General features: G+C 44.0%; 1 protein-coding gene across 1 annotated transcript in view; it reads right to left on the reverse strand.

Annotated features, from left to right (window-relative positions):
• The window catches only part of LOC138491709 (arylacetamide deacetylase-like), a 411585-nt gene extending 393666 nt beyond the window's left edge, over window positions 1–17919 (reverse strand). Inside the window, exon 1 of the mRNA XM_069618391.1 lies at window positions 17712–17919. Coding sequence (XP_069474492.1) covers window positions 17712–17852 — 141 coding nt within the window. The 5' untranslated portion in view covers window positions 17853–17919. The remainder of the gene's footprint in view (window positions 1–17711) is intronic.
• Window positions 17920–19115: the final 1196 nt, after the last annotated feature.

Consider the following 19115-nt stretch of genomic DNA (forward strand, 5'->3'; position numbering starts at 1 on the left):
CCAGAACCAACAGATCCACTGCCCCAATTGCACTCTTCAGTACTCTGTTCCAAACCATGCATTGCTTTTATAATGGGTTTTCACCCACATCTCCCCCTATTATGCACATTCACATCCATCCCCATTCCCCATTTCACATCACTCTCAGCCAGATTTGCATCCTTAAAGTGATTATTGTTTTATCCTCTCTATCTTTTGGCCTTGTCAACCTTAACACATCTATATTTCGATTCTGTCTATCCTTTGTATGAATTACTTGTGACGCCGTTCCGAGATCTGTTGCCAACATTATAGCCATGTTAGCATCACGTACATGCTGTCTCTCATGGGAGCAGTGATATTTTGGGCCAGTGCTCAAACACTTCCATAAGAATGGCCTTACCAAATTGGCAGTCACTGATGTGTGCCACTGCGATACAAGGGGAAGCACTTACTGTCTCATTCACCGGAACGGACACAATTGCAATACGTTTTAGGAGTCATTGTGCGGTCTGGTGGAGGTATGCTTCTTGTCTGATGGTATGGGGAGAGGTGCACCTCAGATCTTCACGTGTTGTGCTATTGTGCCATTTCATTTGGGACCACATAGATGGCACACACATGGTGCCTACCTTTCCTCAGCTCATCGTATTCTGACAGAGAGTGAAAGTGGCCAGATTTGGACGCTATATGAAGTACTTATACTCTTTTATCATTTTTGTAGCGGGAGAGCACAATGTCTTAGTTCATGTGGGCAAGATGGTGCTGGTTTTGGAAATGCAGGTAGTATTCTGGATGCAACATAATGATTTCATGTGCTTTCTGATGTGTGACAGGAATACTTTTTCTTGTTCCCATCTAGACTCTGATGGAACACAATCTTTGTCTTGACCATCATCGATCTCATTATCGTTACTGTATGATCTAGTGGTGGGGGCGACAGAGAGAAAGACATGGGATTTTCAATCCCCCCCCTGTTAATGTACTCCATCCATTGTTCTTCCTTCCCCTTTGTTAGTTAAGATCTATCCCCCACACCTTTCTGCTCCTGATTTAGGGTACAGAACTGAAAGTAAAACATCATCTTTCAGTGCAGGAGGGTGTTCATTTTCATGGTGCAGTACACATGCGTTTTCCAGAGGAATTTGTGAAGGAGGTGTGTGGAATGTAAGTTGAACGATACCTTCAATTTATAATATGCACCTTTGGCCTCCTCATTGCAAACAGCAAGTACTGTTTCAGAAGGGAGAAGACTATAAGCAGCATTTCTCTCTCTCTGTCTCTCTCTCTATATCTCTCTTCCTCGTTTTGAGTTCTGACATGCTGTTAAAAATGTGTCCAAATTTGTGTCACCCACTTTCCTCTGTTGCTCTATTCTGGCAAAATAGGTTGATTCACTCATGGTTTCACAGTTCCCCCTGCACTTCCGCCCAGGTGTCAAGTGTTGGCAAGTGTTGTCTCCACTCACTTTAAGAGATGGACAATGAGTAGTGTGTGTCTTCCACCTCCCCGATTCTGGTATCCTCCCTCCCCACAAAATTAGCTAAGAGGGACTCTCCCACAAATCACCCCCCTGAATTGCATGATCCTCCCACTTCTCCATCCAGAAATCACCTGATGGCACATGTCTCATGCCCTTATTTCAGAAGATGGCAACTGACTGGTGTGTCATACACCTTCCCTAATATCTGCTACACCCTCCCAGAAAGATACGGCAATAACGATTTTCTCCCACTAACTTTCCTCATGGTATCCTGGGTCCTCCCACTCCTCCGTCCAGATGTCACCCTATGGCATATATCTCGCCCACTCACTTCAAGAGATGGACACTGACTTCTGCGCCACCCATCTTGCTGAATCTCTGAAGCTCCACTCCAGCAAAATCAGGTGAGCCTGTCCTTCCCACAAGCTCTCTCCATTGACTTGTGGCTCCACCCAGCCATTTTCTCACGTATCTATTTAAGGCGTGTGTCTCGTCCATTCCTTTATAGAGTTGAACAATACCTGGGGTGTAGCCCAACTCCCTAAGTCATGCTGCTCTTTCCCAGAAAGATTTGGTGAGTGTGAATCTCCCATGAGCTGCACTGAGATTTCTGAGATTTCGTCAAGGCCTCCGTCTGCTCCTTACAGGTTTCACCCAATGGCACATGTTAACTCCACTCGCTTCAAGAGACAGACACAGAATGGTGGCTCAGTTGCCTCCATGAAGCTCTGTGGCTCCCTCTAAGCAAATTCAGGTGAGTGTGCCTCCTCCACAAGCTACCCTCAGGATTTTGTGCTCCGCCCTCTCCTCCTTTCAAATGTCACCTAAAGGCATGTGTCTCACCCCCTTGCTTCAAGAGACAGACACTGACTGGTGTGTGACCCGTCTCTGCAAATCTCTAGTAATGGTACTTGTGGTGTTCATCCACTCAAAATCACTTAATGAGTCACACAGCAATGTGTAAGGAAAACAAGCCCTAATACTCACACTCTAAATGGTCCTAGTCACTCACTACCTCTCCCTACTAGTGTTTCTTCAACTAATCTACATACACACCAAATTATTAAGCCTTCCCTAAATATCGTAAGCCTGCCTCCAACGTGACCTCCTGCATTTCTGAAATCTGACTAAGATTGAACAAGAGTTCTGGTGCAGTGTCCCACGATAAGCCATTAGTTCTATGTTTAGACAACCGTTTTCAAAGGTTTGTTCAAGCTTCACCTCTGACAAATCACCCCACCTACTAGTACTTTAGGTTCTTTGCTTAAGGTATGTCCAGGTCTAGTCATCACTGAAAAGTGTGTTTGCTTGTTTGATGAATGGTTTATCAGAATGTTGTTTGGTTGGAGCAAAGAAGTCAAGTGCAAGAAGTATTTCCTGTTAAAGTTTGTTGAGGAGCATGTCTGGATGAAGGACTGCAGGAGCAACAAGAAATGTCACATTGAGGTATGCTTCAAAGTTGGATTTGGTGAGGACCAACAGAGGTCTAGAAAGAGCTGGGGACCATAGGCATTAGTATCAACAGGGAAAGATGTTTGTAGTCACTAAGCAAAAGATGATGGTCCGACAATGAGAGAAGTGTGTGGTGAGTGTGATCCATAGAGAAGATGAAGCTGTGTACCACATGATGCCAATGTCCACCTTGGATAAAATGGATGGTAACCCATGTCAAGAAACCGAGATTGAGCATGTGTGAGAAAAGAGCACTTCAGACATTGGTTTCTCAGCAATTTAGCTAGCTGTATAAGTGACCACACATGAGAATATGGTTGGTGAAGGTTTGGAAGGTTGACAAAACTTCAGAACATTTGGAGAGGGAATGATGAATGGCCGCTTGCAGGTCAACAGTTGGTTCCGATAATGAGAGAAGTGTTAGCATTGATCGAAATATTTCTATGGAATGTCTTGAAAGAGTAAGTAACAGAGGTTTGGATGGAAGTCATCATTGGGATGGTGTCCAAGGCAAGTGCTACTCCCTTCCCTTTTTACCCAAGCAGTTGTGAGTCAAGATGGTTAGTGCTCAGTAAACTCCGTAGTGATGGTACTCATGAAGCTTCAGAGAACTGTTTTTGACATCGCAAATATGTGACATGGAAGTCTGAAATAGAGACGGAAATGTTGGCCACTGCTTGATGGCAGTGTAGCAGCTGTGTGAGCCAAAGCAGATGCAGCTCACTTTCTTGGGAGGATGGTCGGAGTGAAGAGCGATGGGGGTAATATTGCAAAGGGAGGGAGGAATAGCCAGGGAATGGATAGAGAGAAGGTGGAGTGTGACCTCTGAGGTTGGTGAGGAGATAGGAGCAGCTAGGGGAAATGTGGAAAGGGGAGGAATTGCTGTACTAGATCTGGATTTGGCTGGGCAGGATGAGATCATGGGACGGTGTGTTAGGGAGAATTCTCACACAAGTGCTAAATTCCCTCTACCTTAGTGCCCTCCAGCTCTTTTGCTATATTTTGGGGCTTTGAACTTTTCCTTTTCTATGTGTTTTACTTTTGTGTTATTTGCTTATGGAGTTTTAAAACAACTCCATAGGCATCATATTTTTCAGTGTGTCACACAGCACCTTATGTGCAGTGACACAGGGATGTCTTTCAGACTAATCAAGGTTTAAATACCTTCTCTGGGACTGACTACCATCTCCCAGAGCATGTAAAGTTAAATTGGCTTTACTAGTCTTTTTAAATGTACTGACACAGCACACACAATCTTCCTATAGATTGCTGGAGGGGTTGTCTAGCTTCCCCTGAGTCAAAACACTCATGTAACAGTCAAATGTTACCTTTTCCTACTTTAAATAGCTGGTGGCAGTGGTTTAGCTCAACTACCGTGACTTTTCCCGACCGCTTACAACGGTAGTTAAAAATCGGGTCAGCCATGCCCGAGAGCTAACTGTAAAAACAGACTTCGGTCATCTTTTTTTGCCATTTCTTATAGGAAAAGTCCTTCTTGTGTTTTTCTCTGCGCGCCAAACCAGGTTTGGTCCCTTTGTTGACCTTTGACCTGCTTCAGTGCTGAAGCCCTCCTCTGGCGACTGAGTGTCTGGGATGGACAGGATGTGAGGGAGGTGCCCAAAACTCCCTGTGCTTAGTCTCCTAGGAGACTTGAATCCACTGTGGCCTGATTGGCTGGCTGACTGTCCGGCAAGGACAGCCACCCTGCTGTGTGAGTGACAACCAGGCTGGAATGAATGGGGGAAAACTGTTTAAAAGCAGGTCTCTGGGACTTGGAAAGCAGAGTCGACCACTGGAACAAAAGAACCGAAGACGAAATCTCCAATCGACCGAGAAGCCCTTCAAGGTTAACTTCTTTGCTTGAGTTTGGTGGGAACAACCAACTCGTAAGCCACCTGGACACCGTCCCCAACCGGTCCAATTTTCATCAGAGGGCTGTTGAAAACTGCATAGCCAGAGGGAAGGAAACCACCTTGTAGACTTTAAGGCATTCACACCTTAAACCGACGTCTTGCTAAGCTTTTGGCCTCAACCCTGGGCAGTGCAGGAACCTCCCGACGTCCTCCTTCTTGTCTCCACGACTGAAGCTCAGGAAAAGCGGGATCTGCTCGAACTGCCAGGAACAACTGCCTCAGCTACATCTCTTCTCCACTGACAAAGGTACTGTGCAAACACGGTCCAGAAATCTTTTCGGCCATCGCGAAAGTTCATGGAAACTTTCTCAACTTCGAAGGCTTGTCCTTCCCTAAACATTGGTCAAACTATTCTCCTAGCCAAGTTCTTCTAAACTCTGTAGCAAACACTTAACTGTTTATTACCAGAACTGCGCTATCCAATACAAAGACTCTGAACCATTGACTTTGGCCCAGGCCTATGAGATTAATTGCTTGCTGTAGTTTATTGAAACCCTTTGCCCTGCCTATCAATGCATTTGTGCTGTTGATTCTTATAACCTTGTCTTTTTACCCCTATGAAGCCATTTTGCTCCCACTTCAGGAGAGCTAAACTTTTTCATTTACTTACCGGTTGTGTATTTGTGGTTTATTAGTGTGTGATATTGAGCTGCTCTTGCTAGTGTAATGTTTTCAAACTGACTGAGTAAATATATATATATATATTCTTTTACCAAGAAACCTTGAGTAAGTGTTTGTTTGAATCACTGTATTAGTTGGTCCTTTGTGTAACTTGTTCTACAGCTCCCTTAAACTCTTGAGATAAGTCTGGCTGCTCAGCCATCGCTACCACTTTACTGTGTAGTACAGGCTTGTACCAAAGTTGAAATTGTGCTAACACTTGTAGTCTTAATTGCATGTAGTGTTCCCAAAGAGTACTGCATGTGATTCTGCCTAACACAGTGTAATATGATCATGTTCTGAAAGAGTGAGTCACGTTTGCTAAGTGTTGAATGATTGGCATGGAAACATATTATGCTAGACTTGTATGCGTTCATTGTGAGCTTCCACATTCTATTGTGTAGTGTGTGGGAGCGGTCAATCGAGCTCCAGCATTGATAAAAGTGGATGCGGAGAAGAGAAAGTATATCATTAAGATATGAAACCATGTATGGTTTTTGTGTGAAAAGACAAGGATGTCCTTGCAGAGTTTTGATGCAACTGGGTCTGTATGTGTCTGCATAAGGGCAGTCCGAATTGACAGGAAAGGAGGCTTTTTTAAATCTTTCTGCCACCTTGGTGAAAATGTGAGGTGGGAAGTTGAAGTGAGAGCAATGTGGTAAAACTGGTTGAGGCCATATTGTTGTAACGTTACACATTGAGAAGTGTAATGACATATACAATTATAGATCCAAAACATGTGTGTTTACAGATGAGTCCATTGAACAGTTACAATGTATTGTGCACTTGACACTATTTGCCTAGCAAGAGCTCCTGGCAATTTAATTTAAAGCATGCATGCACTAAAGAAATTTGAATTGGCTCAAAGTAATAAACACACCACAATGGACAACCAGGGCCAGATTTGCAAAACATTTTGGGGCGCATCTCATCACCTGCAACAAAAAAGGAGCCGACCTATTCTCAAAGGGCATCTGGATGAGGGCATCTTGGGAGCGTTCATTCAGATTCCTTTTTTCACCACTTTGCCCCTATCAGGGGGCTGTCTCTACACATTTAAAAGTAGATCACAAATTCAAAAACGTGATGTGCTTGTAAATATGCATCAATGAGGGTCAGATCCCTGTGCCTTTTGCAACAGGAGCAGGTGGAGGTGCAAATCATGACAGCGTCATTTCTGACCATGCTTGATTTTTGAACCGCGGCTGTCACACTTGCCTTTCCATCCCCTACACAGGACTGGAAATGCTTTTGTTTTTTGCATTTCACCCAGACAGGTCCACCAACCACGTGGTTGCTGAGAGCCTGTTATTCAGACTCTAATGGGCCTGATTTACAAAAACATTTTATAATGGCGAAATCCCATTGGAAACAACTTTGTAAATCAGGCCCTAATGTATGCAAGGGGGCTGGACAGCAGATCTTTTCGCTAGGCCCCAGCACCACCTGAAATGCTCATGTCACCTTTGCAGTGGTCGAAGTGTACAAAAGGTAGTAGTGGAACTATGTTCCCTGCTGGCCTGCCCCCGCTTCTCTCAAACCCCATCACTGTGCCTCTTACACGCACAATCCAAACCCCCAAACAAACACATCTGCTATTTCATTGTTTAGGGGAATGTTCAGTGCAGTGCACTGAAATGCAAGTTTCAACATCTTGCTACACTTTTATTTTAAAAGGAAACCATTACAGAACGGTTACTTTTTAAAATAAAAGTTTAGGAAAAGAAAAACATTTCTTTTTAAAGCAGAGGAGCAGCGCTCCCAACCGCTCGTGCCCACTTCGACCAATGCATCTTTGAGAATTAGGTGACCTCTGCATTTCTGAAAGTAGTGTTCCTTTAATTTGTAAACTTGTGGTTTGACTCAGGGTAATTCAGACGTGGACCCCTTGCTCACTGTGTCTTAGAGAGGCTCAGCTTCACCTCACTGATGAGGCCCGACTAAGCCGAAACACGTGTCTGGGGTTGCTGATGGTACTCTTGTTCAGAGGATATTTGCCTATCATTTTGGTGCTTCACTGCCCTTGTGGGTGGGACAAAGACTGATATGCAAATGGATATATTTTCTCTGTGATGGGTGCAGGGAGCTAAAACGTGGTTTTGACACTCCTTAGTGGAAGACATTCCATAGAACAGAGTATTTGACCCATGTTCGTTCTCAGTACAGGGGCTCCCACACTCCTTTGTTCCTCTAATTTGCACTACATTTTGCCAATCTGACCCCTCTGTTCTGAACTCATATAGATGTACAGTTCAGTAGGCTGATCGGACTGGAAGGTACGGGCACTTTGCACTGGAGAATTTTATCCGGCTGCAAATCGCAAGTGAGAAACCATTCCTGGATCCAAGCAGCGTTTCTCACACCCTCTTGCTTTCTCCTTCTTGCGCTGGGATGATACGGCTGATAAGGAGATTGAAATAAGCAGTGTTGTTGTCACCAGATAGAGGAATTATGGCAACGGGCGAGTTTGACATTTTCATTACACCGGTAGCCAATTTACAGCTCCAATTAAGTCATTTACTCTCAATAGACTGTTTTGAAAAAACAATGGCAGGCACTTCGAGCATACTACTTCATTGTAAGGCTTCAAGAAGCTAACTTAAACAGATCCCAGGAGGATGTGTTTTTCGTGGGGATTGGCAGTCAATGGGAGGGTAAATAACAAAAAAACACCTACAAGCTTTGTACCCCTTCTCATAGTTAAAGGCCCTAAAGCAGAGCAGGCATTTAATCAGATATACAGGCTAATGGGTCTGAATACAGCCTGATGGCGAGGTCAATAAAGCTATTATATTCTGAATTTTAGAATATATGACATTCATGCTGAAGCACAGGTGTGGAGATAACCTGCCGGATGGTTTGGAAGAATTGGCAGTGGGTAGGGAGAACAATTAGTTGGACACATGATGGAGAGAAGACAGAAAAAGCTCAGGCTGCGTGAGGCAGATTCATTGTGAGCCCCACGCTATGTTTGCCAGGTGTGGCCCAGATTGGCATGGTTGGCAGTGTTGGTGAAATCAAGGCCCGGGTCCTGTCTGTCAACAACGATCCAGGGTGAGGATGAGGAGAAGCAGGGGAGGAACGGCTAAAGTGCGTACTTGAGCAGGGCTGGCGGCACAGCTCACAGCACTGCTGCCCACAATCACAGTTAGTGACATGGGGAGGGCTCTTCTGCATGAGTAGCAGAGGTGCTCAGTGACTACATTGAGCATGGACAGCTATTTGGTAATGTACACATTTTGGGTAAAATTATAGACTATAGTGGGTTGTATAGCTCGTGGATTAGCCAATGGGATATACTAAGCAGTATTATATTTGAACGAATCCGCCATCTCTGACGCTGAGTAGGGATACTGACTTTTTTTCTCGCCATGGGTCCAGTGTGAACGCAATGAAATACATATATTAGAATGAGAGTGTGTGCTTTGACGTCTTTTGTATTTCCAAATGCATGCCCAGAGAAGGAGTCCTTTCCTTCTATTGCATTAAAACATGCGCCTCCATAGCCCCACTTTTCCAGAATATCTCCATGGACTATTTCAAGGTGGGTGCAGCCGAAAATGTCTTTGAAGGCTGGCAGAACTTCACCTCACCCTGTTTTACTATCGTATTTGTAGAGTGTGGTTACACAATCAGCAGTTCGGGTCCAACAGTCAGTAGCTATTTAATTATCAAGCCCAGTAAAATCGCAGAGCGGCAATAAATGTGAGAGAAGACTCTGTAGTTTGTTGACATATTATGAACATGTGTTTTTATTGCAGATCAGACTGCACAACCAGGCATTCGTTGCAGGGTTACTTTGCCAACTTGACTGCAGGCTAAACTCTGCCATACCCCGTTACCTAAGCACTAAGAGTAACATGTAGGTAACAGCGCCATGATACCTACAGGTTTGGTGTGCTTTATAAATGTGATAAATAAATAAATAAATACGTGTGACGGCCTGCAGGGAACACAGCAAGCACCGTCTTCACGGGCAAGCAAGCTGGCGCGGATGCAGAGTGAGGCATTGGGGGAATAGGACATCAGAAATCACCACCAGCTGGAGAATGGTGGAAGACATAGCAACCTGAACCGGCTCTCAGGGCCATTACTTTTCCATCTCTCTACCTCGTTCACAGGCACACATGCACACACGCACACGTATGCACACCCACACACCTACTACAAGTGTGGCTGTAGCAGCTGGCAGGCTGCAGACGTCACTGGCAAAGGGCAGAGGCCCGACAATGGTGGCTATGTGGCAATGCTGGAATGGAACGGAAGTAGCACAGTGAGGTTGGGAGGGTACAGCGACCGACATAAAGACAAGGTACAGGAGTGCAAGTAATTGAACTATGTGATGCTAACAAATGTGCTACCACTGACTGTGTCCTTGCTTGCAGGTCTTCTATGCCTATCACTACACTTATATGCTAACAGTGTTGGCTTTTTGGAGGTTCTAAAGCATTGTCTATGAGCCAATACTTAAAAATGAGCTTCATCAAAATGGCTCAGAGGTGGAATATCTGATTGGTAGCTAGTTCCAGGAGGTAGATGCCCCTGTTACAAACTAGGGCAAATCAAATTTGGATCAAGAGCAACCTGCTGAAGTACCTTTTGCTTTCTTACATGTTTCCACCAATGTAGCCTCAAAATGTGAGTGTTGCAGCCGCGACTTGCAGGTGGCACAAGGTGCAGCGTCCAATTGATTCTTCATCAATAGGGCCGCAAATGTCCATGTTGCAATCTGTGTGCATAAATTGAAAATGGCATGGTTTATATTGAGTACTGTCAAATATAAATAGCCTGTTTCAGCTTGCACTTTGGCTCCCTGTCCAAACCATGGGCCAGATTACAGAAACTTTGCACCGGTGCAAGTGCAACGTTGCACGGTATTAGCATTACGGCAAAGGTTGCCCTATTTTTAAATACACTGGGACACATTTGAAAAGTATTGCACCATGACAAGTGCAGTTTGACATATTAAAAGCACCAGGGCAAAAATTGCCTTAGTGCAAAAAAGATACATTTTAGATGCATTTTTGCATCAGGGCAAAGTTTGCCTTAGTGCTAATACCATTCCGTATACTAGGGCAATCTTTGCCCTGGTGCAAAAATGCAGTAGAAATGTATCTTTTTTGCACTAGGGCAATGTTTGCCCTGGTGCTTTTAATATGCCAAACTGCCCTTGTCATGGTGCAGTCGTTTTCTAGTGTGTGCCACTGTTTTAAAAAATAGGGCAAACTTTGCCGTAGTGCTAATACAGTGCAACTTTGCCCTTGAATTGGTGCAAAGTTTCTGTAATCTGGCTCCATATTGGCAATGGTCCAGTGTGAGACATTGATGCAATAGCAACGTTTGTATGCAGTGTTTAATTACAGCATATATTTCTAGTTAAATTACTCAACAACCTATATTTTTAGGAGTTGTCCTGAAATCAATTGATCCATTTGGGCCTACATGCCAGAAATCTACATTTGTTGCGATGTTCTCTGGACACAGAACTTGACCACATACGAGCATGGACACTGAAAACGATTGAGTCAACACCCAAGCTTGTATAAATGAATGCAGGTGGAAACCAAAGCAATCTCTCTCCATCTGAATATCACTGATCACTATCAGGGATCCTCTTATGTTGTATGTTTTTGAATGCCCATGTTGCATGTCTTTACCTCTACATGTTCACCTTCAGTGCAGAGCCTCAATTCACCAAGTGTCTAGACGGGATCCCTATCTATTCTCACTTACCTGATCAACGCTGCACTAGTACTATCTGTCCTGTCCTGTCCTGATACATTCTGGTTGCACCATCACAGTCTTGTGGCCAATGTTGGATTTGACTTTTATGGACTTCATTGATTCACGGTGCATCACCCTTTCTCAACTCTCATGCTGGGTTTCCTTTGCATCTTGTACTCATGTTGGCCCTGAATCATGCTGTTCTCATCTTCATATTGTATCCTGGATTGCAACATTATGTGTTACTACTGACTTCTGCAATTGTATTCACTCTCCCCTCTTGCTCCACTCTTTTGACTGCTTACTCTCTGTTCTCTCCTCCTCTCCCCTTCTCCCTTTTCCCATCTCCTCCTCCCCTTACTTTCTTCTATGCACTTACTCTATCAGAATTGTCTCGGGTAGTATGATAGCAACCTCGTCTGTCTCCTCCCCCTTCCCTTATTTCTCCCCCCCACAGCACTATCTGAAATGTCGTCAGGCCTAGTACGATAGTCACTTGTTTTGTTCCTCCCCTCCCTTTCTGCACCCCTCCCCCTCACCTTTTGTTTTTTTCCGGCTCTACCAGAAAGGCCATCAGGCCTAGTATGGTAGTCCTCTGTCTGTTTCCATTTCCTTCCCACTCTCCCCCTCCCTTCCTTATCTCTGATTTAGTTCTTGCACTATCTGAAATGTCATCAGGCCGAGTACGATAGTTAATTTCACATCCTTACTGTTCATGGCCTGTAAGAATGTCATTGTATTTTCCCTTGTTCCCTCCCGTGCCTTGAAGCGCTTTGAAACACACTGTGTATAGGCACTATATAAATAAACTATAAAACTGTGCATTGATGAAATTATTCATTGGAATATTACCCAGGGAAAATATGCATTTCATAATAACTCTCCCACTCCCTTTTACATATGGAGTTTCTAATTCTTGCACTTCCTTTTTAATTCCATCATGAACGTTTTACATTGTCTGTTTTTACAATGAATTCTACTTGCTATGCAAAAGTCAATGTAATTATAATTAGATAACTCATTTAAAATGAACAATAAATATAAATCTACCCTTTAATGGACAAGAGGGTGATTCACAAATTGGAAGCTGCCTTCACGCAAACTTTAATGGCTGAAAAATGCAACAATTGACCAAAGAAAATAGAAGACCAAATTACACAGACATTTATATGTTTGCCTTTGGCGTGCCAGTCGGAACATACACAAAGGTTTCTAATCTGTACTTCTATTTGCTTGTCTAAATTAGCTGTGCATAAATCGCTTGTGGAAGGCCTTTAAAATGGATTCCTGGGAAAGCTGGCTTGCTTTTAGCAGGGCTAAGCTGAGGGTATACGTGAGTGGATGGGGTCCCCCTGCTTTTTTTAGAAGTCGCCCCAGTTATTCAGAGGGCAATTTGATATGCTAATTTCCGGTGACACCATATTCAATTGGTATGTTAATAAGACACCCACTTTTCTTTTTAGGGCTTGACCCCTGGTTTTACTTCCGAATGAATATGTGTAAAAGCATGTGTTTTTGGCAGGTAGAGTGGTTATGCAGGATAGAAAACATCACTGCTTTCAAGCCCACCCACCGTCTGCAAAATGTGCAAATCCACAGAACATAGACACGGATGTAAAACGCTGGTGTAACACTTTTACGCCAGGTTTTGCAACTTTTGTTTACCGCTCCCAGGTACACGGAAATTAGTCCCTGGTTGTATTTTTCAAGGTATTTTGCGGCTCATAATTACAGCCTTACTTCAAAAGGCTGTGTCAATCAGGGTTGGACTGGGACAAGAAATGGGCCCGGACACCTCAAAAAAAGTGTACCTCACCTAAAAAAAGTGGAGCTCAAACCCTCATCTGTAAATCATGTCAATTCACAACTTTACAGAAAAGGCTACTTATGGAGGGTTACTGGTGTTTGTTGCATGTAATGTTTTGTGTAAACACTTGAGAAAATGAGTGATAACATTCCTTTTCCATGGCCCAGGCATTTGATAATGATTTCTTATTTAAATAGCGTGTATTCCAAATCACTGTACATAGCACATATGTACATACAATCATTGCCAACCAAAGTAGTTGGTACTCTTGTAGCAACCTCTGATTGATCAAAGGCTGAGTTGGCCTTGCCAGGATTTGAACCTGCTGTCTGCAGATCATGCATAGATTGCAGCAGTGCCAGCAAATGCTCAATCTGCTGGTCTATATTACTGGAGTAAGCTAGGAGGAGCAAGCAGTTCCTTCGTTCTTCCCTCCCATCATCCATCACTCCTTTATCCCTCCCTCCCTTCCTCTTGATTTTCTTTTTTCTTTTCTTCCTTCCTTTTTTCTTGCTTGCCCTTCCATTCTCTCCCCTTTCTTTCATGGGCATCTTTTCTCTCCTCCTTTCCTTCCTCTTACATTGTTTGCTTCCTGTCTACCTACCATTTTTCCTCTTAACTTCCCCAATCCTTTCTCCCACCTTGTTTTTGTCTCTTCTGCCATTCCTCCTTATTTATTTCCTTTCTCACTCTCTGTAATTCCTACCCCAGTGTTAGGTTGGAAAGTTATTGTGCGTGGGTCAACAGGTTAGGGTGCACTCGAGTCGAGTTCAAGGATGGGCTCTGCAGCATTCTTGAATCACAGCTGATACCAAAGGGCAGCTGCATCAACAAGCCCTTAGTCGAGACAGCATGAGAGTTTGATAAATCCAAGGTCAGATAGAAGAATTTCATCTAAGCATGCATGAACCCTACATCTGGGTCTGTATAGGTATGATATCTCATGGGATTAGGCGCCAGGATTTACAATGCTTGTATGTGTTGTCTAGTCCTGCGGGTAAGGTGCCAGGAAAGGGTGATGTCCGCAAGCATGTGGTTTCAGCTACAACTTAATAATGCCACAATTCACCACAACCATGGTGCCACCACATACCTCATGCCTCTATGACAATCCCCAATCTAAAGCAATGCCACACTATGGTTACCACCTCCCCAATTCTAACCAATTCTACAGTGTGAGAACCATCCTTCGTTAAATCAGAGTAATGCACCTAAACTAATGAGGTGCGATTGCTGGCTGGAAAATTAGGAAAACCTGTCCTCAGCACACCATATGATGCTCATACCAGTATGACATAGTGTGCTGCAGAACTGACAATAGCGATAAGAAGGCTTTAGATTGCTGTATTTAGACTTTAGTGAAGTGAGAAGCTCTCACTTTCCGCAACTTCCTGTTTTCTGTTCAGAGCCCTGAGCAAACATGCCCTACACCAGAAAACACTTATTCAAAGGAAACATGGTGCAATAAACTATGTCCCCCAGGCTCCCTCCCAGGAACACAAATGGCCCAAGAAAAACAGGCCTTGATGCAACTTCAGAAAGAGTCCTCAATGCAGCCACTGAGTCTGAACCATACAAAGCCTCTGAGGGGTCCCTTACTGAGGGGGCTGTAACAAAACTCCCAATGAACAGGGAAGCATGGAGAAAACATTGTTTCATATCATTTTGTGTATTGGGGTTCAGCTGTGCAAGTGCACAGGCACAATAAAAGGTAGGATCTGTACATTCAACTATACACCCAATATATATTAAAGCAGGCTTTTTGGTGGAGTAAGGGCCAGCGATTAGATGCCAGAGACCGTGACTAACATTGGAATAAATAAAACAGAGCTTTTAAGAGAGACTAATGATCGCATCCATAAGGTATCAGCAAATGCAACCGTCTGCCAGCACAAATGTTCTTTTCATTTCACTCACCCTTGACCTGCAAAGGTAAGGTGGAAGCAGTGTGCAGTGCATTCTGGGAACTCGTTTTTTAAAATTAAATTAAATTAGTTTTGCTGATTGCCTTAATCCCCATTTTCTGGATATATAGTACATTCTGAAATACAATCCTAGGGCTTAAAGAACGTGACAGCTGTATACTGCAAAGTTTGCAAGCAAGGTCAAACACTAGGCTCCAAAGCCAACAGTTTGTACTGAGAGTGAAAGGACCACATTATGACAAATTATAGTGCACACTTGTGCTTGCCACACTTTATACCTAATGCAGAAGTACAATTGACTGTGTTCTATAATTGTACACTGGAACTTAGGAAATCAGCTCTTAGAAGAAGCACTGTGCATTGGACACTCCTAGTCAATGGGCATGCTCAAAATACACATACATGCAGCAGTATTTACTACAGTTTAAGGAAAATTTCAAATTCAGTGTTGCCCTCTGCCATGGTGCACTTTTGTAAGGACTAGGACTACTACAAAGGCCGGCCCTGCACCACTGTCTAGCCCACACTGCGCCAGGTGTTGCAAGCAATGACCCACTCAGACCACAACATGGCCCCCTTCTACACCAGCTCTGCATACAGTGCCAGGAACAGAATTGAGTTGGTGTCATTTCATGCTTCCACCACCATATGCCATGGATGGGAGGGATGCTGCTGCCTGCAACAGGTGTTTGACAAAACCTGGTCTTCATTCAAATGTCACTCATTTAGTCTGATTGAAAATGTGATTTTATTTTCATATTTCTCTTTGTCTGTGCTCAAACATGCCCTTGTGGTTGCAGTTGCATGTGTTGTTAGTCAAGCTGACACGAGGATTGCACGGCCGTGACACACACTGACTGAGTGGCAGTGCTCTGGCCCTTTCCTGACTAACAGAGATAGTAACAATTAATTACAAACACTTGACTGTTCTCATTCAGAGTGACTGCCTCTTCTCCGACTCGCGATCCCTGCTGGCCCATTCAAATGTATGATTTATTACTTACTGTGTGCAACCCACGTGCACACATTCTGTCTCCAGAGACTCTCCATTGCAGTTCACGGCTGGGCCAGGCAGCTCAAATAGGCCCCTCGTTGTTGTTGGATGCACTTTGCTTGAGGCCTGCTCCCTCCTCTGTCATCAACACTTCCTTTCGAATATCTGCACATTGTGCTGGGTGTGGCACCCAGCAACACACCAATGCGTATGACGGCCCATGTGCATTGAGCATGATTGAATGCCACTACCAGCCTACTACATATCAACAGGCCCCCTGACCCTGCCCTGAGTCGGCGAGGCTCAAGAGTCAACCCCCGGTCAGCCCTGCTCTGCCCCCCACCCAAGGCAGGCAAAAGCAAACTCGATGTAGAACCCACCCACCACTACCGGAATTGTTGGTGTTCTCTTCTCGCACAGAACGAGATGCTGCTTGCCTGGCGCCAAGCCAGTGGCTGGCTGGGGCACTGGCAGCCCCACCACTCATGCTATTGTTGCACCATCAAAGCAAAGTTAACACCTACTGTTAATTTTTCTTTGAAGATGTTCTCTGACTGGCACTGTGTACATCCGTTTGCAACTGTGCGGCACGCTGGCGGCAGGCTGTGTGAGGCAATGTAACAATTACAACTTAATTTACAAAAGTACAGTCCAGCTCCATGGATAGTAATGTGGCTCATAAAACCAGCCCCAGAGTGGCTTATAAACTCGACCACAGGTCCATCCAAAGTCCATTTTGATTCTGCCTGTGGCAGAATGGCAGAAAGGCCAGACCGCTTCCGGAGTCAATAACAGTCACTATTGAGATATATGTAGCCTTTCAAAATTAAAAGTGAAAAGACAACAAACACTGTTTCGGCTATTGTATTTCCGCTGTTGCATTTATTTGTGCATTAATCATGTGTTTTATTCTGATTAATTAAAGTATGTATTGTTCTATCAAGCACTGATCACTTGCACGTATCTTATGATATGATGTGGCATTTATAACGCGCCTATACACCAGTGTCTTTAGCCACACACAACTTTTTAATAGTGTCTTTGTATTAGTATGTATAAATGATTACTTTTTGTATGAATATGAGAGTAAATTGAATTATTTTCCTCTCTTACTTTTATATTGCTGTTGCCTGTATAAACTCATGACAACACAGGGCCTGTTTAGTGTGTGCAGTGTATAGTTAGACCATGGCTTGCCCTGTTGTGGATCCCTGGCGTCCCTCTCAGGTACAAGAGTATCTCGCGAGAAACGCCAAATCTTTTCCCGAAATCAAACCGCGTGTTTGTGCATCTGCAATAGTGTTCATGCTATGATGATCCAAAGGTCAGCCGTTAAAAAAACCGTCCAGCTCATCCGCCATTTAAAATCACCACAGCTGCATAATGGGCTGGTGAGTTGCTCGGATCTGCATAAAGGTCCCCTGTTAATCAGCTGTTACATAAGCCTTGAGTGGCACAGTGCAAAAGACTCCAACAGGGATTTATTAATTAGTCAATAAGCCTATTCATATTTACCTGCAGTTATTTTTAACTGACTTCTAGTTAACCCGGATTATGTCAATCAAAATAACGCACTTCCAAGTGGCACAGTATGGTGCTTTACGCACGTTAAAATACTATTTATACCTGAAACAAAATACCGAACCACTGGTTAAGCCGATTCAATTTTCTCATCGACAAAACATTGGCCTGCAGTTTTATTCACACATTGTTCAAATGCCCACAACTTTCTAATCACAACAGCAATTTGAAGCACAAGCAGTTCTGTACTCACCGCGTGGCCAAACGTCCTAAACGTAGCATCGATGAGCCTGACTTTCCAGCCCTCCTCGATGCTGTCTGGGAGGGGGATGTATAGGTAATATGCCAGAAGCAGAGTAGCAATGGCAAGGTATAGGAGCTTTAGTGATGCCATGCTTAGCTGCTCTCTCCTTCTCCCAGCGCCACTGCTTACTTAGCAAGTCCCCGCCCACTCGAGCGGTCACGAGTCGGGACACACCGACTGTAAGCGGAGAGTTCAATCTGTTGCAATGTCTGGACGTGTGCCCAGGTGTTAGGATACCCCTCGGCTGCACACAGCGTGGGCTGGTCTTTACACGCGTGTGCTTAGGAGAAGGCCCATTCAAAAGACCGTCAACTACTTATCATAATACAGGTCCAGGCAGCTTTTATGGGTCTGCCTGTTAAGGAGAGCCGCCAGGATGTGCTAAACCAAAGGCCGAATGCGTAATGCAAAGACTAACTCTATTCTCATAAACAATAAAACAAAACAGCACATTTTTTTTGCCATACTATTCATTAGTCAACATATTTCCCTGCCCGCTCTTTGAAATACACAGGGCCTCATTTTCGAACAATCTTAAATTGCAAAGAGGGCACCACCCGGGCATTCCTCCACTTTATTTCCTTCCAGGCAATTTTCCCCGGCAGTGGACAAAGGCAGCTGTTGCAAATGTTATGAATCAGATTTTTAGTGATCAGTTTTATTACTTTCTTAACTATATACTAATATATTGAATTAGTCTTCATGCACCCTTCACTTTAGTACCGTATGAGATTGTCCAAAAGGAAGGCTAACTCAACAATCTCACCAAGGGAGGTCCCAAAGAAATTATACAAACTTTTTAAGGCAATCAAGGAAGTGAATGTTTTAATTACTGACATTCAAGACCTCCTGCGTGATATCAATATTGAGGACAAAAACATGGAGTCCGTTTCTAAAGGAGCAAGATCGAATTGTGTATTAGAGGCCGCTGACATGGGGCTGCTAGATACCTTAGTGGTAGAGGAAAGAGGCAGTGAGCCAGAGGGCAGACGCCTTGATTCCAGGCTTGATCTCAAGTCCATTGGTAAGGCCTAGGTACAAGCTAAGGATCCCTTAATGCTATTTGAAGGAAGACAGGGCAAGAGGGGGAAGGAATCATTCAATCGTATGGGATGGGACCCAATGGACAAACAAGCAATGGGAAGATTGAACTGATATTACCTTAACTAATAGGTTTACACCAGTGGGGGAATTAAATAAAAAAGAAGCAGGAGGAGTCTTGTCAGTCAATGAGTAATAAGACAAAGGACAGAAATACCTGTGTGTCATCAGGCACAGAGTACAGCCCTAGCCATTCTGAGGCCGAGCTAAAGGAGCCACTGGACAAAGGTTGTGCTTGCCATTGTGTAGAGG

This window comes from Ambystoma mexicanum, chromosome 10, assembly GCF_040938575.1.
Source record: "Ambystoma mexicanum isolate Mex_15411 chromosome 10, UKY_AmexF1_1, whole genome shotgun sequence".
NCBI lineage: Eukaryota > Metazoa > Chordata > Amphibia > Caudata > Ambystomatidae > Ambystoma > Ambystoma mexicanum.